The sequence below is a fragment of the Leptodactylus fuscus genome, chromosome 8, assembly GCF_031893055.1.
Source record: "Leptodactylus fuscus isolate aLepFus1 chromosome 8, aLepFus1.hap2, whole genome shotgun sequence".
NCBI classification, from domain to species: Eukaryota; Metazoa; Chordata; class Amphibia; order Anura; family Leptodactylidae; genus Leptodactylus; species Leptodactylus fuscus.
In genome coordinates, this window is record NC_134272.1 from 19552175 (window position 1) to 19578663 (window position 26489).

The 26489-nt window shown below is 43.9% G+C and overlaps 3 protein-coding genes across 5 annotated transcripts; 2 read left to right on the forward strand and 1 right to left on the reverse strand.

The window, feature by feature from the left end:
• Positions 1 to 1311: 1311 nt before the first annotated feature.
• Positions 1312 to 11525, forward strand: NUDT9 (nudix hydrolase 9). 2 transcript variants are annotated; one of them, XM_075284038.1, is made up of 9 exons: positions 1371 to 1475; positions 7149 to 7252; positions 7617 to 7835; positions 8691 to 8786; positions 8872 to 8958; positions 9033 to 9144; positions 10663 to 10806; positions 11003 to 11087; positions 11169 to 11525. In XM_075284038.1, the coding sequence occupies exons 2-9, from the start codon at positions 7182 to 7184 to the stop codon at positions 11312 to 11314; spliced, it is 960 nt and encodes a 319-aa protein (XP_075140139.1). In that variant the 5' UTR covers positions 1371 to 1475; positions 7149 to 7181; the 3' UTR covers positions 11315 to 11525. The 2 variants fall into 2 exon arrangements, with proteins under 2 accessions (XP_075140138.1, XP_075140139.1); XM_075284037.1 differs by lacking the exon at positions 7149 to 7252 and having other exon boundaries at positions 1312 to 1475.
• A 2099-nt stretch (positions 11526 to 13624) lies between these two features.
• GDPD3 (glycerophosphodiester phosphodiesterase domain containing 3) lies at positions 13625 to 21408 on the forward strand. Of its 2 annotated transcripts, none has more exons than XM_075285266.1 (11): positions 13625 to 14245; positions 15407 to 15571; positions 16085 to 16127; positions 18521 to 18656; positions 18920 to 18965; positions 19084 to 19202; positions 19416 to 19505; positions 19973 to 20106; positions 20183 to 20242; positions 20600 to 20651; positions 21134 to 21408. In XM_075285266.1, the coding sequence occupies exons 2-11, from the start codon at positions 15433 to 15435 to the stop codon at positions 21323 to 21325; spliced, it is 1011 nt and encodes a 336-aa protein (XP_075141367.1). In that variant the 5' UTR covers positions 13625 to 14245; positions 15407 to 15432; the 3' UTR covers positions 21326 to 21408. The 2 variants fall into 2 exon arrangements, with proteins under 2 accessions (XP_075141367.1, XP_075141366.1); XM_075285265.1 differs by having other exon boundaries at positions 13625 to 14054.
• A 732-nt stretch (positions 21409 to 22140) lies between these two features.
• On the reverse strand, positions 22141 to 25736 carry LOC142217165 (T-box transcription factor TBX6-like). The gene is made up of 7 exons (XM_075285356.1): positions 25585 to 25736; positions 25139 to 25406; positions 24786 to 24929; positions 24344 to 24414; positions 24098 to 24153; positions 22510 to 22715; positions 22141 to 22194 (listed from the first exon to the last, which is right to left on the reverse strand). Exons 1-7 carry the CDS (start codon positions 25605 to 25607, stop codon positions 22141 to 22143), a joined length of 822 nt encoding a protein of 273 aa, XP_075141457.1. The 5' UTR covers positions 25608 to 25736.
• Between the last annotated feature and the right edge of the window lie 753 nt (positions 25737 to 26489).

Here is a 26489-nt window from a genome sequence, read left to right on the forward strand (position 1 = left end):
AAAAGTAGTGAAAGAAATGAACGCGTAAATTCTGGTAACCTAACAGTTGTCCACTGTCTTCATTTCAGATAGTCTCAGTAGGTTTAGTCCCAGTAATTTTAGTCCCAGTAGTATCGGAGCCCGATGCTGAACTGCTGGCCCGATAACGAACTGCTGGCCCGATAACAGAGCCCGATGCTGAACTGCGATGCTGACCCAATAATGAAAAAGTACCCAATTCTCCCTACTGGTGATCTGCCTGGGCCGTGCTGTTTGCCACGTGTGCGCCCTTATGTAACCAATGCCAACACCTCCAAATACCTAGGTGACGCTAGGTTCACACTAGCGTTCAGGTCTCCGTTCCAAGGTTTCTGCATGCAGAAGACGGAAACCTGTCAGAGCGGGTCCGGCCATGAGCGTTTTATGCGTTCCGCCGCGAAATCGTTTTTATAAAACCGGACACAGACTACTGCATGTCCGACTCTGTATCCGATTTAAAAAAAAAAACGGTTTTGCGGCGGAGAGCATAAAACGCTCACCGCCAGACATCTTTCAAACCCATTCAAATGAATAGGTATGAAAGAGTCCTGCAGGTTTCTGTCTCCTGCCTCTGTTTAGTGCAGGAAACGGAAACCTGCAGAACGGAGACCGGGCGCAGATGTGAACGAGCCCTGAGAATGGGCAATTCATGGACATAACCCTCCTGCTGCTCTTAGTCCAGTGATGCCCCGTCTCAAAGTGTGTCAAATGGAAAAAAGACACGTCTAGCTCTCACCAAGAGGTACACTACCCAAAAGTAGCTTCTTATAATACAAATGGGAAAGCCCTTTTACGCCCTCTTGTGGCAAGCCCCAGTGTCTGATCAGACCACACCTGTAATCACTCACATATCTTCAGGACCGGTTGTACTGGGTGGGGTATTCTGTGACATTTCTATTCTGTTCAGTCAGTATATAGGAGAGCTATGGCCGACTATATATTTGCTGTATCTCACCTGTGACTTGATGGTTTGACAGTAAAGTACACCCTCATCCTATCCTGCTATAACCACGATATACGAACCTGACCTGAATGTGAGTTTTCCCGCCATAACTTGTGTTTCAGGGAGGATGTCACCCATGGCTCCAGCTATTACCACATAACCTGTGTTTCAGGGGAGGATGTCACACATGGCTCCAGCTATTACCACATAACCTGTGGCCGCGGCCATTGCATGCCGTATCTCTGTATTACACGCACAGCCCCTCCTCACATTTTTACCTCAGACCTTCCTTCTCGTCAGCGCCAGTCTGCCGCTAACACATCCCGCCCACTGTCAACAGGCTGACACCATGGAAATAGCGGGCGTAGCCGTCTGCTGTGCGCCTGCGCAGTATGTCACCCAGAGTACCGGCTGCTGTGAATCACCTGTTTCGGGCCGGCTGTGCTGTGTTTGGGTTCCGCGGTCAGGGCCAGTGCGTGTCAGCCAATCAGAGAGCTCCTGGCACTGCGGCCAGGTAAGTGGGTGCAGGGCACGGGCCGCGGAGCGCTCCGCCAATAGATCCGCGCTATGATGGATTGGCATTAGTATAGACCAATCACCCCAGAGCACTGCGGTAATCTATTTCCTATAACTTTTATATCACCCCCTGTAGTATATATGTATATCCTATACTAGATATCCCATAGCCTGTATATCACATCTTATACTATATATCCTATAGCCTGTATATCACCTCGTATACTATATATCCTATAGCCTGTATATCACCTCATATACTATATATCCTATAGCCTGTATATCACATTTTATACTGTATATCCTATAGCCTGTATATCACATCTTATACTATATATCCTATAGCCTGTATATCACCTCATATACTATATATCCTATAGCCTGTATATCACATCTTATACTATATATCCTACAGCCTGTATATCACATCCTATACTAGATTTCCTATAGCCTGTATATCACCTCGTCTATATATCCTATAGCCTGTATATCACATCTTATACTAGATATCCTATAGCCTGTATATCACATCCTATACTATATATCCTATAGCCTGTATATCACATCTTATACTATATATCCTATAGCCTGTATATCACATCTTATACTATATATCCTATAGCCTGTATATCACCTCGTATACTATATATCCTATAGCCTGTATATCACCTCCTATACTATATATCCTATAGCCTGTATATCACATCTTATACTATATATCCTATAGCCTGTATATCACATCTTATACTAGATATTCTATAGCCTGTATATCACATCCTATACTATATATCCTATAGCCTGTATATCACCTCATATACTATATATCCTATAGCCTGTATATCACATTTTATACTGTATATCCTATAGCCTGTATATCACATCTTATACTATATATCCTATAGCCTGTATATCACCTCATATACTATATATCCTATAGCCTGTATATCACATCTTATACTATATATCCTACAGCCTGTATATCACATCCTATACTAGATTTCCTATAGCCTGTATATCACCTCGTCTATATATCCTATAGCCTGTATATCACATCTTATACTAGATATCCTATAGCCTGTATATCACATCCTATACTATATATCCTATAGCCTGTATATCACATCTTATACTATATATCCTATAGCCTGTATATCACCTCGTATACTATATATCCCATAGCCTGTATATCACATCTTATACTATATATCCCATAGCCTGTATATCACATCTTATACTATATATCCTATAGCCTGTATATCACCTCGTATACTGTATATCCCATAGCCTGTATATCACATCTTATACTATATATCCTATACCCTGTATATCACATCTTATACTATATATCCCATAGCCTGTATATCACATCTTATACTATATATCCTATAGCCTGTATATCACCTTGTATACTATATATCCCATAGCCTGTATATCACATCTTATACTATATATCCTATAGCCTGTATATCACATCTTATACTATATATCCTACAGCCTGTATATCACATCCTATACTATATATCCTACAGCCTGTATATCACATCCTATACTATATATCCTATAGCCTGTATATCACATCTTATACTATATATCCTATAGCCTGTATATCACATCTTATACTATATATCCTATAGCCTGTATATCACATCCTATACTATATATCCTATAGCCTGTATATCACCTCATATACTATATATCCCATAGCCTGTATATCACATCTTATACTATATATCCCATAGCCTGTATATCATATCTTATACTATATATCCTACAGCCTGTATATCACATCCTATACTAGATTTCCTATAGCCTGTATATCACCTCGTCTATATATCCTATAGCCTGTATATCACATCTTATACTATATATCCTATAGCCTGTATATCACATCTTATACTAGATATCCTATAGCCTGTATATCACATCCTATAATATATATCCTATAGCCTGTATATCACCTCGTATACTATATATCCCATAGCCTGTATATCACATCTTATACTATATATCCTATAGCCTGTATATCACATCTTATACTATATATCCTATAGCCTGTATATCACATCTTATACTATATATCCTATAGCCTGTATATCACATCTTATACTAGATATTCTATAGCCTGTATATCACATCCTATACTATATATCCTATAGCCTGTATATCACCTCATATACTATATATCCTATAGCCTGTATATCACATCTTATACTAGATATCCTATAGCCTGTATATCACATCCTATACTATATATCCTATAGCCTGTATATCACATCTTATACTATATATCCTATAGCCTGTATATCACCTCGTATACTATATATCCCATAGCCTCTATATCACATCTTATACTATATATCCCATAGCCTGTATATCATATCTTATACTATATATCCTATAGCCTGTATATCACCTCGTATACTATATATCCCATAGCCTGTATATCACATCTTATACTATATATCCTATAGCCTGTATATCACCTCTTATACTATATATCCCATAGCCTGTATATCACATCTTATACTATATATCCTATAGCCTGTATATCACATCTTATACTATATACCCTGTAGCCTGTATATCACATCTTATACTATATACCCTATAGCCTGTATATCACCTCGTATACTATATATCCTATAGCCTGTATATCACCTCGTATACTATATATCTTATAGCCTGTATATCACATCTTATACTATATATCCTATAGCCTGTATATCACATCTTATACTATATATCCCATAGCCTGTATATCACATCTTATACTATATACCCTGTAGCCTGTATATCACATCTTATACTATATACCCTATAGCCTGTATATCACCTCGTATACTATATATCCTATAGCCTGTATATCACCTCGTATACTGTATATCTTATAGCCTGTATATCACATCTTATACTATATATCCTATAGCCTGTATATCACATCTTATACTATATATCCCATAGCCTGTATATCACATCTTATACTATATATCCCATAGCCTGTATATCACATCTTATACTATATATCCTATAGCCTGTATATCACCTCTTATACTATATATCCTATAGCCTGTATATCACATCTTATACTATATATCCTATAGCCTGTATATCACCTCGTATACTATATATCCTATAGCCATATCACCTCGTATACTATATATCCTATAGCCTGTATATCACATCTTATACTATATACCCTGTAGCCTGTATATCACATCTTATACTATATACCCTATAGCCTGTATATCACCTCGTATACTATATATCCTATAGCCTGTATATCACCTCGTATACTATATATCTTATAGCCTGTATATCACATCTTATACTATATATCCTATAGCCTGTATATCACATCTTATACTATATATCCCATAGCCTGTATATCACATCTTATACTATATACCCTGTAGCCTGTATATCACATCTTATACTATATACCCTATAGCCTGTATATCACCTCGTATACTATATATCCTATAGCCTGTATATCACCTCGTATACTATATATCTTATAGCCTGTATATCACATCTTATACTATATATCCTATAGCCTGTATATCACATCTTATACTATATATCCCATAGCCTGTATATCACATCTTATACTATATATCCCATAGCCTGTATATCACATCTTATACTATATACCCTATAGCCTGTATATCACCTCGTATACTATATATCCTATAGCCTGTATATCACATCTTATACTAGATATCCTATAGCCTGTATATCACATCCTATACTATATATCCTATAGCCTGTATATCACATCTTATACTATATATCCTATAGCCTGTATATCACATCTTATACTATATATCCTATGTCTATGCTCGTATATCACCCTTTATTCTATATACCCTATATCTGTTCCCATATATCTCCTCTCTTCTATAAACCATACGTTTGTGTCAGTGATCAGACATCTGGCTCGGTGACAACTTGTCCCCTGCTGATTGGTTACGTGAGCTGAGTTGCCTCTAGGCCTCTGTGACGTTGGATCCTATGGCTACAACGAAGTCACTGAGGACTAGTGAATAGACAACCAATCTTATAAATGGTCACAGCCTTTCAAAAAACTTTTTATAAATCACTACAAGCAAATCTAAAAAAACTTTACCATATCCCATATGTTATCAGAGAACGATGCTATAGTGTTATCAGCCACTTTCTCCTATTTTTTTTAAAGGGGTTGTCACATTATGGACACTCACCCACTATCGATAGGACAGGGGATAAGTCTCCAACCATTGGGGGGCCAATAGCTGGATCCCCCAGTGCTGAGGAGAAGGGGAGGGGGCAAAAGTTCTTCTAAGGCTTGTTTGGTGCTCCATTCACAAACAGGCCTCACGGGGACTTTTGATCCTCTGTCCTCCTAAACACTGGAAACCTGGTGATCGTGCCCCCGATGATCGGTCACTTATACCCTATTATGAGGTTAATCTAGTGGATAAGTGACCATAACTGGACACCCCTTTAACTGTTCACTCTGATAAATCTGTCAAGACTGACTCTCAGTTTAGAAAGGGATCAGATTACAGTAACCCATAAAAAGTCTATGGGCAAGGGCGGAGTGAGAGAGAAGCAAAGACACACACAGGCAAAGTGCTGCTTCTAGTAAGTGTTGTATTTCACATCAGTACAGGTCAGTACTTGTTTATTATATCCTATACGCTACTGTGGCTAGCAATAAGTGTTGTATCTCACATCAGTAAAGGTCAGTCTTATCTATAACGTCCTTTATGCTGCTGCAAAGTAGTATATGTCGTGTTTCACATCAATACAGGTTAGTCTTCTCTATTACATCCTATATGTTGATGCTAGTAGTAAGTATTTTATCTCACATCAGCTAAGTTCGCATTAGCGTTCGGGTTATCGTTCTTTGGGTCCGCATGGGGATCTGAAAAACGAAAACCCTATCCGCTTAAAAAGTGGTTACTCACAGCCCTATAGACTATAAATTGGTGAAAAGAAAGGTCCTGGAAAACACAGCGTTCCCGAACGCTAGTGTAAACTGACCCTTAGTCTTCTCTATAACATGCTTTATGTTGCTGCAGGTGGTAAGTATTTTATCTCACTTCAGCATAGGTCAGTCTTCTCAATAACATCTTTTGTGCTGCTGCTAGTAGTGAGTATTTTATCTCACAACAGCACAGGTCAGTCTTCTCAATAACATCTTTTGTGCTGCTGCTAGTAGTGAGTATTTTATCTCACATCAGCACAGGTCAGTCTTCTCAATAACATCATTTGTGCTGCTGCTGCTAGTAGTGAGTGTTTTATCTCACATCAGTACCGGTCTTTTCTTCTCTATCATATCCTGTTGACAAAGTTTGTTGCAGAGGTTTTAATTTTCTTCTGTCCCTCATCGCTCATTCCCAAAATCTCCATGTGCCCTGGGACTGAACCTTGTAACTGTACGTACAACAAGAGGCACATTGACAGTACAGCTGGGGGAATGTCGTGGCACAGAGCCCGGCTCAAGCATTTGCTGATGAAGCCATTTTATTAAAAAAGCTAATGCCACATACCTCAGAAATGAACTCCGCAGCAAGTGCTGTTATCTGGAGGTGCACTGCAGCAGCACAGAGTATTTCAGGAGGGCAGTATGTGTGTAACACCATGTTTTTGGATTATATACTGATTCTGTCACATCTTCCCTTTAAAGTCTCCACACTGAAGTGTCTGACCAGACGTGCGGATGGTGGGTAGTACCCTGACTCGAGCTATTACCACGGCCACCATCACTGCTGCGGTAGCTGCTCTCGGAAGGTGTGCACATTACCATAGATATGTCTGCCATCTATGTTATATGCATGCGACATGGTTAGAAACTGGGTTAATATGGGAACAACAGAAGCCACCATTAGCATCCACAATAGGTTGTATTCTCCGTGCTCATTTACCTAGAGCTCTGCCTGTGCCAGTCTTAACTTTATTTTGGTATTCTATTTATGAACCAGGAAGCTCAGGATGAGAAGCAACACGTACTGTTCATATAGAAGTATTTCTTGCAGGTGTTTTGCTGTTCTATGCCCGATTTTCTCACGGTTCGCCTTTCTTGTGGATTCGGATTATGACTCAGTTGTGAATTATTTGCACAGTCAACATGTGACAAGTGTTTCTTTTTCCACAGTATCTTGTTGTCTTATTGGTACCGTAACCGTAGCCGCCCGTCCGGAATGGCGACTCACGTCAAAGCGCTGACCTCTCCTTACCCCGGCTCCAAAGTGGAGAGATGGCCGGTTCCTCAAGAAAAGATCAACTGGTCTGTAGATTGGCCGGAGTATGAGCCCGTAGAGTACACCGCTCCTTCTGTTCTTGCCCAACCTCCCTGGGCGGACCCTCCAAAGAGGTGAGAGGTACACTTAAACCCCCAGACCTGTTTATCTAGTTCAGTCTACCATTGTCTAAACCTCTAAGGGTGTAGTTTCTTAGTGTTATGTGTTCTCTTGTTACACTACTATCCAAAAATTGCCTGAAAGCGTATTGCAGGATGACCTGTTCTTAGGCGAGGTCATCAGTATGAGATTGATTGGGGTCTGACACCCACAACCTCCACCGATCAACTGGTTAAAGATTTGGCAATATTCAGGTGAGTGCTGCAGCCTTTTCACTCAATACACAGCACCTTGCATATCATAATGGCTGTGCTTGGCATTGCTGCTCAGCCCCGTTAATTTGAATGGGACTGAACTGCTGCTCTACCATGTGACTGATGAGCGTGAGATCGTCAGCACAGGGAAGAGGCCATAGCCTCTTTAAACAACTGATCAGCAGGGTTCCCAGATGTCAGACTCCACAATGATCACATAATAATCCATAAGTCCTGGAAAACCCCCTTAAATCTAAAGAAGAGCCCCACAAAATTAACTCTACCAAATTACTGTTCTTGTCCTAATTTTGTATCGAATCATGTCTTACACTCCAGTCACATCCAGAGCTGCAATTATAATTCTAATGAATGCCTTCACTGAGCACAAATGGCATAGCTGGACTTGTATAACCCACTACACTGCCTCCTACAGGACCATCTCCAACAGAGCATTCTCTGTGCCGATCCAGCAGGGGGCCTTCTTGTAGCATGAGAATTCATAGAAAACTAGTAAAAATGTGAATGCAGCTTTAGATATGACTGGAGTATACTGAATAACGTGACTGAATATATATCAGTACGGGGTAAAGCAAAGCATCTCTATGTCATTTTCAGCAAAGAAGGCTTCTGCCCACAGTACAACACTCTCGACGGACAAGTACAGAGAACCAGTTTTGAGGGGACATATGAAGTGCTGAATGGGTCACCAAGGTGGGTGCGGATGACATGGAGCAGGTCTTATAGGGGTCTTCTATCACCTCTAGATGTGACTCCTATCACTGCATTCACGTTTTAGAAACCCCTCAGGGCGGACAGGAATAATAGGAAGAGGATTATTAGGACGATGGGGGCCTAACCACGCCGCAGACCCTATTATAACCAGGTAAGACTACTACTACTCTCATGTAGCAGCAGGTGTTGTGCAAGACTTTGTTTTATATCATCTTCCTCTTACAGGTGGAAACGAGATTCTTCAGGGAAGAGGGTGATGCACCCCGAATCTGGGAAACCCTTATTACAATTTGTTGCCATACAGAGAAAGGACTGTGGGCAGTGGGCCATCCCGGGGGTGAGTGAAACATATTCCTTCAAGTATAGAGTGACATTGTATAGTAGGTACTAAAAGAAGAGAGGCCCCTTTAAGGGAGACCACCATGTGTGACTGATGGAAACTTGTAAAAATGTCAAATCTTATTTCATATGTTCCCTTTGAATACAAATCAGGCACCGAGGTCACTGCTGTGTAATATCTGAGCAGGGTTACACAATGTATCACCAGTGTCATATGGGGGCACAGCCGGGTACTCATTATTAGCACGTCCAAGCACACCAAGTAGTATGACAATAAGTGATCAGCCCAAATATTGTGTAACGTAATTATAAGAATAATTTTATGTCAACTTGTTACTTCTCAGACAAGATAGAACCTGCGAATCGGGGCGTTCTGACTACAGTGTAATGATCAGAAGGAAGAACTGGAAATGTCTGACTACTGAAACTGATTATAGGGTTATAGAGCTGAGTAAAAGTCCTGAGATGGTGGTTTATACCATAACTACTAAAATACTGCTCCTATGTACAAGAATATAACTACTATAATACTGCTATGTGCAACAATATAACTACTATAATACTGGCCCTATGTACAAGACTATAACTACTATAATGCTACTCCTATGTACAAGAATATAACTACAAACAAAATGAATTGATAGAAGGATCCGCTCTACCAGGAATATTTCTTTAAAAAATAACTTTTAATCCATGATGATTAAAAAACACTCCATAGACAAGAACAATAGTGCAAAAGTAGGAAAAAGTTATTAAAACCGCATAGGTTTCATTCTAGCCACAATGAAACCTATGCGGTTTTAATCACTTTTTCCTACTTTTGCACTATTGTTCTTGTCTATGGAGTGTTTTTTAATCATCATGGATTAAAAGTTATTTTTTAAAGAAATATTCCTGGTAGAGCGGATCCTTCTATCAATTCATTTTGTTTGTACCTATACACAAGCCTTAGTCGGAGGTTTGGATCATGCACCCAGGTTACTTGAAATCGACAAGCCAAAGCAAGGTGGTGAGCTTTAAGCTTTCTTTTTTCTTCTATAAGAATATAACTACTATAATACTACCTTATATGTACAAGAATATAACTACTATAATACTGCCCCCTATGTACAAGAATATAACTACTATAATACTGCCCCCTATGTACAAGAATATAACTACTATTATACTACCCCTATGTACAAGAATATAACTACTATAATACTACTCCTATGTACAAGAATATAACTACTATAATACTGCTCCTATGTACAAGAATATAATTACTATAATACTACTCCTATGTACAAGAATATAACTACTATAATACTGCTCCTATGTACAAGAATATAACTACTATAATACTGCTCCTATGTACAAGAATATAACTACTATAATACTGCCCCTATGTACAAGAATATAACTACTATAATACTGCCCCCTATGTACAAGAATATAACTACTATAATACTACCCCCTATGTACAAGAATATAACTACTATTATACTGCCTTTATAAAACTGTTTTCTCGTTGCAGGGTATGGTGGATCCTGGGGAGCTGGTGACCGCTACGCTGCGCAGGGAGTTCTGTGAGGAGGCGCTCAACTCTCTGGAGAGTACAGGACAAGAGCAGGAGACAGAGCAGAGGATCCAGAGCCTCTTCTCACAGGAGCACTTACCGGTAATGGTCCTAGTGGTGCTCGTTTTGGTTGTGCCTGGGTCTTTCTATTGGGGTATTGTAAATTTTGTATCAGGGTGGGTGCCCACTAAATGTTGGGTTATTGTCCCAGTTAGGGGAGAACTTACCAATGTAATATTTCGGAGGGTGGTAGGTGCAATTATGTGGGTGTACTTATTTATAATTGCTCACATTACAGTTATACAGTGGATACGTGGACGACCCCCGTAACACCGATAATGCCTGGATGGAGACCCAAGCTGTCAATTACCACGATGAGTCAGGTGGGTATAGTGCTGGTAGTAGTACTACAACCTGCCCCTTTCTTCTCACCTATGATGCTACTCTCTGCCATCTCCTATCAGGGCACATCCTGGACAAGTTGGCCTTACAAGCTGGTGACGACGCGGGCAAGGTGCAGTGGGTGGACATCAGTAGTAGCTGCAGCCTGTACGCCAACCATGCCCAGTTCATTCAGATTGTGGCAGAGAAGAGGGCTGCCCACTGGTAGTCTCCGACACAGCTGATGTGCCATTCATTCCTGTCTGAAGTCATTTCCTTCCTGTGTGCCAGCGGTCACTGTGTGAACTGTGTGCTATTAGTACAGACTGCTCCACAATCCTGCCTTCAATGGCTTTACCATCTGTTCCGGGATTAAGGTGGAGACTTCGGTCATTTCCAACCTTTGGAATGTAATAAAATAAAAATTTCCTTCTTGAGAATTTCTGGTGAAAAAAAGATTGTGCAATGATTCTCCACCCAAAATACAACGCCGCCTCCTGGAGAGTATACTGGAGTCACATGACTTTCCATTTTGTCACTTGTCACAGGTGAAAGCAAATAAGAGGTTGTCACAGCCCCGCCATTAGGGGGCAGTACACTCACAAAAATAATTGTGGAAGTATATCTAATCCAGAGAAGCCTTTGGTCTCCGTCACATAACAGAATTGGGAGGTCACTGGAAGGTCCCAGCTATTGGGCCCTCAGCAATCACACACTTATCTATGCTGAGGAGGGGGCAGCTGCTATCCGTGTCAGTCTTTACTGTAGCTTTCAGATTTTATCCCTGAGGCAAAGGCCCACCCAGAGAAAGTAGTTGTGGGAGGTCAGATGTTCAGAGGAGCCAATCAGCTCTCTCTGTTACAACTGGACAGACCATTTATGATAACCTAAAGCAGCCTATCAGATCACTAGTTTAACTTCCTAAAGCCAGATTGTAGTTGCTATGGCCAACGTGGCCTTATATTAGGATCATTGGCATTGGTGGTTGATTATTCATGTCTGAAGCCTTTGGTTGTAGGTAGTATAGGTGTTGTCCTATACCTAATACAAGATTATATTACTCCTGCTGACAAGCCCTACGCCAGTGTTCAAACAGTGCAGATGCATTACAGCCGAGATGCATCCACTGGAGATTGACATAGTTACATATATACAGTGTATATAGATAGATAGATAGATAGATAGATAGATAGATAGATAGATAGATAGATACAGACATATATTGTAGGGAAGTTAGCTCGGTAGAAGCAGTGGTGCGGACCCAAACAGTCAGGACAGGGCCTCAAAATATGCAGCAAACTGGTTTATTTAGAAAAAAAAGTGGGAAATAACTAAACCTCGACTTCAGGCACAAAATGAGCAAAATAAAATACAGCCTTAACTTCAGGCATAAACAAAATAAATACCTGCTCATCTGAGCAACTATCTAAACAGAACGGATAACCTAACTATACGTGTGGCTTACTTCCAGCCGCACGAACAAAATAAGCATAACTTTGTCTCAACGGACTCAGGGTTACAGGACAGAACCACACACCTCCTTTAACCTCATGGAACTGCACTGCAACGCAGGAGCTGCAGCCTTTTCTGGCCCAGTAATGAGACAAGGATCTACACCTGGGCTGAGGCTACTCCAGATCCGCCCTGGACCACACACATATGTCAGAAACCTGGGGCTGAGATATCTGGACTACAGTACTCTGCCTATCACCTTCTTACTATATAGTGGACAGTATTACACTTCATTGGATTATATACACAATTCTGCATAGAGTATCACACATGATAGGATTAGATACTCAGCTCAGCAGACTGTATCGCACAGGATAGGATTAGATACTGTCTGCTGAGCTGTGTATCTAATCCTATCCTGTGTGATACTGTCTGCTGAGCTGTGTATCACACATGATAGGATTAGATACACAGCTCAGCAGACAGTATCACACATGATGGGATTAGATACACAGCTCAGCAGTCAGTATCATACATGATGGGATTAGATACAGAGGGTTAGCAGACTATCACACAAGATAGGGTTAGATAAAGCATCTTAGCAGAGTGTATCATACATAATAGGATTAGATACACAGTTCAGCATGCATTATAACACATGACTGGAGTAGATACAGTATCATACATGATTAGCTAAGATACAGCAGACAGTATCACACATGCCTTAATTAGATACAGTAGTATCACATCAGACAGTATCACACGTGAAATGATTAAATACAGTATCAGCAGACAGTATCACACATGCTAGGATTAGATACAGTAGTATCTGAGCAGACAGTATCACCCATGAAAGGATTAAACACAGTATCAGTAGAGTGTCACACATGAGAAGCTTAGATACTGCGGTTAGTGTTACTTGGCCATGTTGGCCTGGGATCTCGTGGTTCCAGGATGTTATAAGGTTGGGCATGGGAAGTCCAAGCTCCTTGTCCCTAGGTCACTGCCCAAACTGGTTCTGGTCATGTGTTCAGCGCTGCAGGTATGTACCTGCCTGGAATGCATGTAGGTGTGTCAGATAGGGAATTAACCTCATCACTGCCAGAAGACTCCAGTGCTGTCAGGAAATATAGGGCCTTCAAGAAAGGAGCAGAAGAGACCTCTCAGAATGGACATGTGACAGAGCAGTCATGGCAGGGGCACCACATGCACCCACCTGTGTGAACAGCGGCCAGGCAGGCTTTATCAGAATCTGCTGATTGTCACTTCTCTATCTGCTGATTACAACATTCTCTTCCAGTCCAGAGAGCAGGTAGAAAGAGGGCGCAGCTGTGGGGCCCGGTGCCAACTGCAGAAAGGCACCAGGGCAGAAGAGGACTCGGTACCCACACAGACTAACTACTCTGTGCCAGGAGACAAGCAAAGATCAGTTTGTGGCGAGATACAGGTGTACAGATTGTGTGCCAAGCCAAAGAGGCAAAGATCGTGCCAGAACAGGAGCAGCAGCGGTGTGCCAGGTGAGGAGCAAATATCTGTGGTAGGAGGGGGCAATACTTTGTGCCAAGGATCAGTGCACAAGACTCAGCTGGAAGTATGACAGATACATTGTGCCAGGAGACGGGTACAAATGTCCTGTAACTGAGACGGACCGAGTACGCTGTAGTGCCAGGATGGGCGCAGCCTGTACCACAGAGCAGTAGGTAATAAGGTAGGTGCTCTTTGCCATTACACATGTACTATAGGAAGACCAGACATTGTGTACCAAGGAATAGGTGCTGTTCAGGGCAGGGGTATGTGCTGTGTCTGAAGATATCATATGCCAGTATCAGGTGCCAACATCAGGTGCCAGCTACCAGTCGACCAATAGTAATGGAATGCCAGGATAAAAGTGTCAAAATATGAACAATATGGAACTGAGAGTACCCAGAGGGAAGATTGTTAACTGTTTATGAGTAAAAGATGCCCTGTGGCACAGAAGGTGATAGAAGGTATCACAAAAGTAGTATGCCATGTGGCAGTAGTATGACACAGAAGAGGATAGCATGAATCACAAGAGTAGTAGATGCCCTGTAGTGTTATTAGATACCCAGTGGTATTAAAAGATATCCTGTGGTATTATAGGATGCCCTGTAGTATTACTTGATACCTTGTGATAGTAGAGAATGCTCTGCGGTATTTGAGGATATCCTGTATTTTAGTGGATACTTTGTAGTAGTGGAGAATGACCTGTGGTGTTATAGGATGTCCTGTAGTATTAGAAGATATTGTGTGTTATTAGAAGCTGCCCTGTAGTATTAGTGGATACCTCGTAGTAGTAGAGAATGCCCTGTGGTATTATAGGATATCGTGTGGTATTATAGGTTGCCCTGTAGTATTAGTGGATACCTTGTAGTAGTAGAGAATGCCCTGTGGTATTATAGGATATCCTGTGGTATTATAGGATGCCATGTAGTATGAGTGGATACCTTGTAGTAGTAGAGAATGCCCCGTGGTAATATAGGATATCGTGTGGTATTATAGGATGCCATGTAGTATGAGTGGATACCTTGTAGTAGTAGAGAATGCCCTGTGGTAATATAGGATATGGTGTGGTATTATAGGATGCCCTGTAGTATTAGTGGATAACTTGTGCCACCATGTTTCCCTGTACAGCACACACATTACACTGCGTACATTAATCCTGTGTCTGGGCACTGAGCAGAGATTATTTCCGGGCAGTGGCCATGGCAGACACAGTGAGGAGGCGGCTGCTGCTGCTGTAATGTGAACAGGGGCATCACTCCTCCCAGCCGCTGTGTCCTTCACATCCTTCAATGTCTCTGGCTGTAGATGGATGAATAACACTCAGGTCTCTCCTCCTCATCTGCAGGTTCTGCTGGGCCCCCTCCTCACATCATGATGCCGCCATTATATTACCTGGTTCCAGTCCTGGGGGGCTATGCTGCCACCTCCTATTACTTGCTGAAAAATCCTCATATCCTGCAGAAGAGGAAAAGACTGGCTTTCCACTGCCGTCACATCTCCCACCGAGGGGGTAAGTCACTACACCTGCCCCCAATAATTAACCCATTTTTCTCTGTAGGAACGGGGTGCGCCATCCTATAATTAGAGTAATATTATTGGGAGTGAATATCATTTATCAGTCACTATTAAAACTTCTATTCAGTTCTTAGCCTTATCTATTTCTGGGAAAGCTGGGTGGCAAACATTGGCAATGTAATTACGCCTCCACTCAGCTTTTTCAAAAGTCTGAATAGCACATCTTTATACTGTATAATATGCTATGATATGTTATGCTGCAATATGGGAGCAGACAATAGATGTGCGCTATTAGAGTACTGGCATGGAGGGGGTTTAGAAAGCTGAGTAATGGCAGCCATTTTGGATGCCACTCAACTTTCCAAGCTTGCTGTATTCTCTTTATTATGCAGCTATACATTACAGCGGGAATGTGTCGCTACATAACAAGGTCAGTCAATGCTCAGGAGTTTGAGAAAGCTGGCTAATGTGCACAGTGACCTAACCAGGACATTTCTCTGTTTTTTAGGAGCAGGCGAGAGAATCGAGAACACCATGGAGGCATTTGATAAGTAAGTGTGTGGGGATGGCTGTTCTTTGTGAGGCAACATTATTCTGTGAGGGAAGTATTGTTATGTGAGGGGCAATATTGGGCTACTGTGGGGGGCAGCTATTGTTATGAGGTGTCTCTGCAGGGGAGATATATCAAAAGCATTTGCCCATTGCAACCAATCAGGTGTCAGCTTTCATGCATACCTCCCAACCGTCCCGATTTCCGCGGGACAGTCCCGATTTGGGTGACATGTCCCGCGGTCCCGGTTGGAGGGAGGTATGTCCCGATTTCAACTCAGATCTGCGTCCAGAGGACGCAGATCTGAGTTGAACACACATGCGGCTGAAGGAAGGAGCTGACACAGGTCAGCTCCTCGCTTCGCCGCTGCCCGCCTCTCTCCCTGACACACGCGGCTGAAGCTGCTCGCGTGCTCGCTTCGCCGCTGCGTCTCTCTCTCGCTGACACATGCAGCTGAAGCAAGGAGCTGACCTGTGTCAGCTCCTCGCTTCACCGCTGCTGCCGGCTCCTGGCTTGTACATCGCGTCTACAAGCCAGGAGCCGGCGGCAGCAGCGAAGCGAGGAGCTGACACAGGTCAGCTCCTCGCTTCAGCCGCATGTGTCAGCGAGAGAGAGAGACGCAGCGGCGAAGCGAGCACGCGAGCAGCTTCAGCCGTGTGTGTCAGGGAGAGAGGCGGGCAGCGGCGAAGGGAGGAGCTGACCTGTGTCAGCTCCTTCCTTCAGCCGCATGTGTCAGCGAGAGAGGCGGCGAGGGAGCGGAGGAGAAGGTAAGTTTAATGTGGAGGTGGAACGTGAATCTGGGGGCAGATGAAGGAGAGGACGGCATGACATTGGGGCAGAGATGGGGGACATGAATCTGGGGGCAGAGATGGAGAGGACATGAATCTGAGGGCAGAGATGGGGGACATGAATCTGGGGGCAGAGATGGGGGACATGAATCTGGGGGCAGAGATGGAGAGGACATGAATTTGGGGGCAGAGATGGAGGGACATGAATCTGGGGGCAGAGATGAGGGACATGAATCTGGGGGCAGAGATGTGGGACATGAATCTGGGGGCAGAGATGTGGGACATGAATCTGGGGGCAGAGATGTGGGACATGAATCTGGGGGCAGAGATGTGGGACATGAATCTGGGGGCAGAGATGTGGGGACATGAATCTGGGGGCAGAGATGTGGGGACATGAATCTGGGGGAAGAGATGGAGAGGACATGAATCTGGGGGCAGAGATGGAGGGACATGAATCTGGGGGCAGAGATGGAGGGACAGGAATCTGGGGGCAGAGATGTGGGACATGAATCTGGGGGCAGAGATGGAGAGGACATGAATCTGAGGGCAGAGATGGAGGGACATGAATCTGGGGGCAGAGATGGAGGGACATGAATCTGGGGGCAGAGATGGAGGGACATGAATCTGGGGGCAGAGATGTGGGACATGAATCTGGGGGCAGAGATGGGGGGACATGAATCTGGGGGCAGAGATGTGGGACATGAATCTGGGGGCAGAGATGTGGGACATGAATCTGGGGGCAGAGATGTGGGACATGAATCTGGGGGCAGAGATGTGGGACATGAATCTGGGGGCAGAGATGTGGGACATGAATCTGGGGGCAGAGATGGAGAGGACATGAATCTGGGGGCAGAGATGGAGGGACATGAATCTGGGGGCAGAGATGGAGGGACATGAATCTGGGGGCAGAGATGTGGGACATGAATCTGGGGGCAGAGATGTGGGACATGAATCTGGGGGCAGAGATGGAGGGGACATGAATCTGGGGGCAGAGATGTGGGACATGAATCTGGGGGCAGAGATGGAGGAGACATGAATCTGGGGGCAGAGATGGAGGGACATGAATCTGGGGGCAGAGATGGAAGAGGGACATGAAACTGGGGGCAGATGAAGGGTGTATTTGAAACTGGGGGAGAGATAGAGGGGGGACATATAATTTACGGGTGACTGTAGGAGGATTTTACTGTGTGCGGGCACATGAAAAATTAACGAGTGGGCGGAGTCAACACAAAAGTGGGTGGGGCTAAATTTGCCGCGCACATTTTGTCCCTCTTTCGGTTCTTCAAAAGTTGGGAGGTATGTTTCATGCTCCAAACAGCCTCTGGAAAATAAGAGCTGGAATCTGATTGGTTGCAAAACAAAACTCCTTGCTCTCCTGTTTGCACTATTGTTTAATACATGAAGTCTATAGTGTAGACACTTCAAGGGGTTCTCCAGTTTAGACAGTACCCGAGACAGAGCTTAATGTGGGGGTCCTGCTGCCGTGACCCCTGCACTCACCTGGTCTTCTTAACCAGACAACCCCTTTAAGCATCAAAATATTATGTGCCTCAGAGACACTTATCCATAGGGCTTAGGACATGGTTACATATTCCTCTCATTGCAGCGCCGTCACCCATCACACCGACCTCCTGGAGTTAGACTGTCACATTACCAAAGATGGACAAGTTGTGGTGTCCCATGATGGCAACTTGTTGAGGCAGACTGGACACGACGTGAACATACGTGACGTAACGTATGAGGTAAAGACCACAGCTGCTGTTTAATACGGGCAATTCTTCATATTATGTCACATCTCTGCTTGCTGTCAGTGACTAGACCCCGGAAATCCCTTCCTGACTGAATACGTCTCACAGCTGAGAGTTTGCTACTATCTCTTCTATGTAAACACATTAACAGCAGAGATCTCTTTCCTGCGTCTATAGCGTATTACTATGTATAGGTAACATGGATAATCTGGATTGTAAAGGGCTGCCGTGGATATTATTGTTTTTTTCATTCCTAGGACTTGCCGCAGTATAAGCAGTCTCTGGAGGTCACCTTCTTCCCAGGTAGGTTGTGGATGACCAGTGACTCTAGCAACCTTCAGCTTGTTCTAGAACTACAAGTCCCAGCACACATGCTGTATTTTATACATTCAGCTAAGATATTTTATGTCCTCTGTTGCAGGTCACGTGTCAACAGGCACGGACCACCGAATTCCCCTGCTGGAGGAGGTCTTTAAGAAATACCCTGATAAACCCATCAATGTGGAGATTAAGGAGGACAATGATGAGCTGATTAAGAAGGTAACAGCGGGGTGTGGTGGTGAGTGGGGGCAGTGTCACCCTTGTTGTGGTGGTAAACGGTGGGCAGTGACCCCTTGTGGTGACGATGAATGTTGGACAGTGACCCCTTGTGGTAGTGGTGAATGGTGGGCAGTGATCCCTGTGTAGTGTTGGTGAGTGATGGGCTGTGACCCCCATGTGGTGGTGGTGAGTAATCCTGTCCTTGTGTGGTAGGTGTCAGAGCTTGTGAAGAGGTACCAGCGCACGGAGAGAACCATCTGGGCCACCACCAGCGACAAGGTCATGAAGAAATGTCGAAAGGAGGTAACACGAACCTGGAGTAAAACTGTAATGTATGACTACTTCTCACCTCTTTGTATTCTACTACTGCTTCTTCATCCTTCTCCTCTGTGCTACCTCCCTCTCACATCCTGCTCCTCTTCTATATAACTACTACTTCATCATCTTTCTCCTTACTACCACTCCGTCACCTTCCTCACATTCTCCTCCATTATTCTCTACTACTACTCCATCATTCTCTACTACTCCTCTATCTTACTTTACTGTACTATCACTCCTTCATATACTCCTCATCATTTTCTACTACTAATCCACCATTTTCCTTCGTACATCCACTCCCTCACATCCTCCTCCGTCATTTTCCACTTCTACTCCATCATCCTCCTCCGCCATTTCCTACTACTACTCCATCATCCTTTTCTGCACTACCACTCCATCTCCCTAACATCCTGCTCCAACATTCTCATCATCCTCCATGTATATCTTTTCAGAACCCGCAGATGCCATTCATGTTCACTCCACGCCGGGGCGCCATCCTCCTCCTCCTCTACTACACAGGGCTACTGCCATTTGTGGACGTGCCGGAGTCGGTGGTGGAGACATACATGCCATCCCTTATAAACAGGTTAGTATGTGAGATATATATATGTAGGGTGGGGTCTCTGCTTTATACGGGGCTCTGACCTCCAGTCTCACTATAGGACGTATTTTCCGGGGCACTCCCTGATGAGGAATCGCTTCCTGGTCTACCTGCAGGACAAGTAAGTGCAGAGCAGTGACTTACCTGCTTACAGGTTCTTAAAGAGCTACTCCAAAATGCTCAACATGTCCCAGGTCACACCTCCATATATCCCTGAGACATGATATATATATACTACACTGTACCAATCCTGAGTTTAATCATAGTCTACTCCAGTCACATCCAAAGTAAATGACAGTCATGTGAGCTAACAGAACTTAAGCTGCTATGACGCTCCGCTGTCTGGCCAACCGGTGGAATATTACTATGATATACAGTACTATTATACTATATTACACCCCAGTTATATCCCGCTATACACAGCCTCTTATACCTTATATATGGTGCATTATAATGAGACGATTCGTTTATCTCACAGACTGATAATGAGGAAGACTTTGTTCCAGCATCTCCAGGCCCGAGGCATCCAGGTAACAGAATCATACATGTGGTCTACACCCCAAACCTGTCATATTACATATGTAATACATACGTGACTGGTCATAGAAGGTATGTGGTATATACAGGAGTTGTCATTCTCTGATATAAGGGTTAGATATTATTTTCAGGGTAGGTCTTATTTTTCAGGCACTAGAATGATTCAAAATCTTTTTTAATTCACTCCAGACAAAGTTTTTAAAATGGGGGGGGGGGAACACGGTGGCTCAGTGGTTAGCACTGCGCAGGAGCCCCTGGTTCAAATCCCGCCAGGAACAACATCTGCAAGGAGATTGTATGTTCTCCCCATGTTTGTGTGGATTTCCTTCCATACTCCAAAGACATACTGATAGGGAAAAATATACATTGTGAGCTCTATATAAGCTAGGGCTTATTTTTGGAGTAGTGCTTATTTATGGAGAAACAGAGTATATGATGTCTCTATAACTTTCCTTATGTCTTGCATCCCCTACAGGTTTATCTTTGGGTATTGAACCAAGACTCAGATTTCTGCAGAGCATTGAATTGTGGAGTCACTGGTATCATGACCGATTACCCCTCCAAGCTTCACACCTACCTGCAGGAGTGTGAGGGGGAGCAGCGGGTACGAGGACAAGAGGTCCAGGGCACCTCCTCAGGGGATGACCAGCAGAGGACGCACATGTGAGGATTGGACCCCTGTATATAAATCTCTAGGAATCTGACAGTGTAAATAAATGTTTATTTTACAGTAAAAATACAGTTTGTGAATTTGCGGCACCGCTATCATAATGCAGAGCAACATGTCAGACACCAGGACCTTGCAGAGGTCATAAGTGGGAAGATGTGCTCCTCAGCCATGTCTGTAAGACATCATCCAGCAGTCCATTTTGATATAGGACATCTGTATCTGCAGTACTCAGTTCTGCTGCAACATGCCCTGTCTCTGCAGTACTCAACTCTGCTGCATTATGCTCTGTCTCTGCAGTACTCAGGTTTGCCGCAACATACCCTGTCTCTGCAGTACTCAACTCTGCTGCAGCGCATTCTGTCTCAACAGTACTCACCTCTGCTGCAGGGTCTTGTCTCTGCAGTACTCAGCTCTACTGCAGCGTGTTCAGTCTCAGCAGTACAAAGCTTTGCTGCAGAATGTTCTGTCTTTGCAGTACTCAGCTCTGCTGCAGCATGCTCTGTTTCTGCAGTACTCAGCTCTGCTGCAGGGTGTTCTGTCTCTGCTGTACTCAGCTCTGCTGCAGCGTGTTCTGTCTCTGCAGTATTCAGCTCAGATACCACGTAGTCCTTAATAACATTGTGCCAGACACCCATCATCTGGACACTTGCTCTTGGCATCAGAGGCCCCTGGAGGCAGTATGAGGGGGCAGGTACCATGGTGGTGTATATATCTGCTGCCAGAATGGTGGGTGCAGTGCAGAAAGTGGGTAATTCAGTCTGACTGGCGGAGAAGCCCAGGAGCCAATATAATAGGGGGCTGCAGGGGGCAAATTAGAGATTGGACATGAAAATGGAGCCAACGCCGAAGGAGAAGGATGAGTGAATCTATAAAGGAAGAGAAATGGTAAAAGAGAGAGGCCGAGCAAGGCTGAACAAATCAAGCACAGAACAACAGTCAGGACCTTACCTGTGAGCTACAGGGCAAGTGGGGGCAGTATAGGTTGTTACTGGCAGCGGCGAGATGGCAGATGGTGATGCCCACACTGGTCTCTGTGTTATGAGGTCCCACTGCACCAAACTATCTGTCCGGTGAGATCTCTCTTCTCTACCGTCCATACAATCCCTATGTGTCTCATCTCTTCCCTGTACATTGTGTGTGGCCGCCGCCATATGCCTGATGTCATCAGCTCCAGCACTCACTTCTTCAGGCGTCTGTCTATTTTTTCTTTCCTCTCTCTTTTCTGTGACCTCCTGGCTCTTCTCTTCTTCCATTGTAGTCTCTTCTGACACCAACAGTCTCTCATCTTTCTCTTCAGAGATTTTGTCTATGACAAGCGGTCTCTCCGTTCTGCTGTCTCTCTGAGGAGTTATCAGTTCAGCTGCACTCTCTTTAAGTATTTTTAACTCTGAAACAACAAATCATTATTGTCATATACTATCTGTAGCAGTGTATGCCCTGCCTGCTCAGTGTCTGCAGAGAGCATTCGCTGCATAGTGACTGCACCAGCAGAATAGTGAGTCCAGCTCCGGATGTAACTCAGGATCCGTACAGGCATACCTCTCAAACGTCATGGGTGCTGGGCCCTGTCCCAGTTGGTGGGAGGTATGTCTCGGTTTCAACTCATCTGCATCCAGAGGACGCAGATGAGTTCAATACTATGGTGAAGCAGGAGCCATCTGCGGACAGTACAGGATAATGTAATGTATGTACACAGTGACTACACCAGCAGAATAGTGAGTGCAGCTCTGGAGTATAATACAGGATGTAACTCAGGATCAGTACAGGATAAGTAATGTAATGTATGTACACAGTGACTGTAGCAGCAGAATAGTGAGCGCACCTCTGGAGTATAATACAGGATGTAACTCAGGATCAGTACAGGATAAGTAATGTAATGTATGTACACAGTGACTGCACCAGCAGAATAGTGAGCGCAGCTCTGGAGTATAATACAGGGTGTAACTCTGGATCAGTACAGGATAAGTAATGTATGTACACAGTGACTGCACCAGCAGAATAGTGAGCGCAGCTCTGGAGTATAATACAGGGTGTAACTCTGGATCAGTACAGGATAAGTAATGTAATTTATGTACACAGTGACTGCACCAGCAGAATAGTGAGCGCAGCTCTGGAGTATAATACAAGATGTAACTCAGGATCAGTACAGGATAAGTAATGTAATGTATGTACACAGTGACTGCACCAGCAGAATAGTGAGCGCAGCTCTGGAGTATAATACAGGGTGTAACTCTGGATCAGTACAGGATAAGTAATGTAATTTATGTACACAGTGACTGCACCAGCAGAATAGTGAGCGCAGCTCTGGAGTATAATACAAGATGTAACTCAGGATCAGTACAGGATAAGTAATGTAATGTATGTACACAGTGACTGCACCAGCAGAATAGTGAGCGCAGCTCTGGAGTATAATACAGGGTGTAACTCTGGATCAGTACAGGATAAGTAATGTAATGTATGTACACAGTGACTGTAGCAGCAGAATAGTGAGCACAGCTCTGGAGTATAATACAGGATATAACTCAGGATCAGTACAGGATAAGTAATGTAATGTATGTACACAGTGACTGTACCAGCAGAATAGTGAGCGCAGCTCTGGAGTATAATACAGGGTGTAACTCAGGATCAGTATTGTTATCTCATATGGCCCTACACTAGACATAACACAGTGTATCTTGTTTCCATGGCATATTTCTAGGTTGATATGAGTGGAGTGTTGGAAGCATCTTTTAATGTATACCATGATGATATCACATGGCTCGGACTGACCTGGAGATCCATCTTCTTCCATTTCCTCCTTGTTATGCCTCTTTCTTGGGGTGTTGCTGAAATAGAGAATTTTTTGTTTTCAGTATTATATAAGATCCCTTATCTAAATACTTCAGTGGTGGTCACATTAAAGGGGCACCATACCCTTTAAATCAGATATTGTATGTACAGTGGTCTTCTGCTGGTCAGTGGTACAGGCCGACATTTACTCTATTGCATCAACAGGGAAGAATATGTCATACTTACTGTTCCTGCTGACTCTTGAAATATTTGATTCCTTTGGCAAATGGATTTTCTTCAATTTTCAACAATGAAAGCTACAAGGGAATGTAAATATGGTTAAAAGGCGGTGCTTATATAAGAGGGAGGAGCTAAGAGCCATAATATAGTTGTCACCCACAATCTATAGAAAATGTCAACTCATTATTCCTTTCCATAACCAATATTTCATTGATGTTTCTTCTCCAGTTATACCTAAAGCTGCATTCAGAATTCTGGTGTTTTCCTGTTACCAGAGAGCACTGTTGTCTGTTTCCAAGGACAAGTAGCAGAATTTGGAGGACAGATTTGGTTGTGAATGGAGAAATAAGAAATAACTCAAAATTGGTGCAAAAAGCATAAACGTATTAACCTCCTACAAGGGACACATTTGTTGTTGTATTGGGTCTGGGGGTGTCGGTATACTGACCCTAGGGTTCTGGTAGCTGGTGACTGCTATGAAGGACGTCTCGGGGAAAGAGGTGGAGGAGGCAGGGCGTGGATGGGATCTGTTGGTAGACGCGGAGATGATGTATAAACGCAGGTAGTAGCGGTGCATGGACTGCAGGATGATCTGAGGAGACAAAGGAAAACATGAAGAAAGTACAAAGTCCTGTACGGGAACAGGGGACCCCCAACCTACCATTATGTGGGCACATGGGTGGTTGGATGTGATGGAGATAAAAAAAATCTTTTTATACTAATAATAATTCTCTGTTTTTTTATGATGACACGACCCTAGGGGGCGCCATTCTACTATGACCTAATGACAAAGCTCTGTACCTGTCCTCCCTGGCTCAGGGTGTTGTTGGTCAGTCGGATCTTGCTGAAGCAGATGGGTCTCTCCATCCATCGGTGACCGGGGGCTGGGGATTCAGGGTGGAGGTAGAGGCGAGTGGGGGGTCCCGCCTCTGCTCGGCCACTCTTACTCCAAGCGCCGTCACGCCATTTATAACGGTTCTCACCATCTGGGACAGCCTGGACACAGAGAGAGTATAGACCGTGCGGGTCCAGGCCCGACAGGGAGACGGAAAATTCCGGGAACATACGCCTGTCAGGAGAAGAAGAGAGTCAGATGCCTCCCATTACCTGGGTCATTACTAGGTCTGTCTGGTATGGAGTGACAACCGCTACTGGCTACCATTGCAGGGTCTACAAGCGTTGTCAGCTTATCTGAGTGTCACTCAACACTGTAGTTCTGGTATTCTATTCATGAACCTTTTACTTACCGCCCATTTTTGGTGAGTATCATCTCAGTCCCCACAGCGTTAAACTTCTCCCATAATTCCCTGTTGTCCAATTGGGCGGAGACTTGTGGGGCAGGCTCAGCTGGCGATCCCGGGGGAGAACAATATGGTGAAGGCAGGTAACATCCAGCAGGATGAGGAAACTTTACATCTGAATCAAGAAGAAGAGACAACATTACCCGCCTGTCCCTTATACAGGGCCTGCCAAAACACCCGGGTCAATATTGACACAAGGACAGATGGGCAGCATCAGGGTGACCCCGAGGTCCAGAGGTTGCCCACAATTCACACACAGTTGCGATGTTTGTTCATGAACCTACTAGAGAGAATGCAAAGAACACAGATCTGCTGGGCAAATGGGAACTACAACTCCCAGAAGAACCTGCCAGAGAGTTGTTATCATGACAGCCAGATAGGATAGACGTAAAAACCTGGGTGGTAAAGCATATGGCCGCCATTATAGCTTCCGCAGGGTTCTTCATTCATCTCAGCTCCTGAATTGCAAACAATCTTTATCATATCCATAGATAAAACTTCAGCCCCCAAAGATCTGCAGTCAATGACTGATCAAACTATTATTCCCTATTGATTTGGTGGGGACAGGTGGGTATGGATTTTTTTTTTACTTTTTACTCCTTTCTCAGCCTAGTATATAAAAAAAAGTGTATCCTGGACATGCAAGATGGTGCAGCGGTATCTGTGTGCCAGCACTCCATGGCTGGGGAGAAGCAAGTGACTAGGTCACAAGCCTAGTATAATCCCTACTAAGATTGGGTCCAAGTGAGACCAAGGGCCTTCTGGGTCCAGCATCAGGGGCCAGAGTGAGAAAGCCCCGGGCCAACTGGACAACCCCTTTAAGGCCTTCCAACAAGCTAAAGGGCCGCCAC

What these genes read in the sequence shown, in the direction of transcription:
- NUDT9 (XM_075284037.1), top strand. Translation starts at nt 1,354, where the DNA reads ATGTCACCCAGAGTACCGGCTGCTGTGAATCACCTGTTTCGGGCCGGC. An exon ending in GTGCTGAATGGGTCACCAAG is followed by an intron (nt 8,787 to 8,871) that starts GTGGGTGCGGAT and finishes TTCACGTTTTAG; the next exon opens with AAACCCCTCAGGGCGGACAG. An exon ending in TCTCACAGGAGCACTTACCG is followed by an intron (nt 10,807 to 11,002) that starts GTAATGGTCCTA and finishes CTCACATTACAG; the next exon opens with TTATACAGTGGATACGTGGA.
- GDPD3 (XM_075285266.1), top strand. Translation starts at nt 15,433, where the DNA reads ATGATGCCGCCATTATATTACCTGGTTCCAGTCCTGGGGGGCTATGCT. An exon ending in TCACATCTCCCACCGAGGGG is followed by an intron (nt 15,572 to 16,084) that starts GTAAGTCACTAC and finishes TCTGTTTTTTAG; the next exon opens with GAGCAGGCGAGAGAATCGAG. An exon ending in ATGATGAGCTGATTAAGAAG is followed by an intron (nt 19,203 to 19,415) that starts GTAACAGCGGGG and finishes CTTGTGTGGTAG; the next exon opens with GTGTCAGAGCTTGTGAAGAG.
- LOC142217165 (XM_075285356.1), bottom strand. Translation starts at nt 25,607, where the DNA reads ATGATACTCACCAAAAATGGGCG. An exon ending in CCCTGAGCCAGGGAGGACAG is followed by an intron (nt 24,930 to 25,138) that starts GTACAGAGCTTT and finishes TTGTCTCCTCAG; the next exon opens with ATCATCCTGCAGTCCATGCA. An exon ending in CCAGCTACCAGAACCCTAGG is followed by an intron (nt 24,415 to 24,785) that starts GTCAGTATACCG and finishes ATTCCCTTGTAG; the next exon opens with CTTTCATTGTTGAAAATTGA.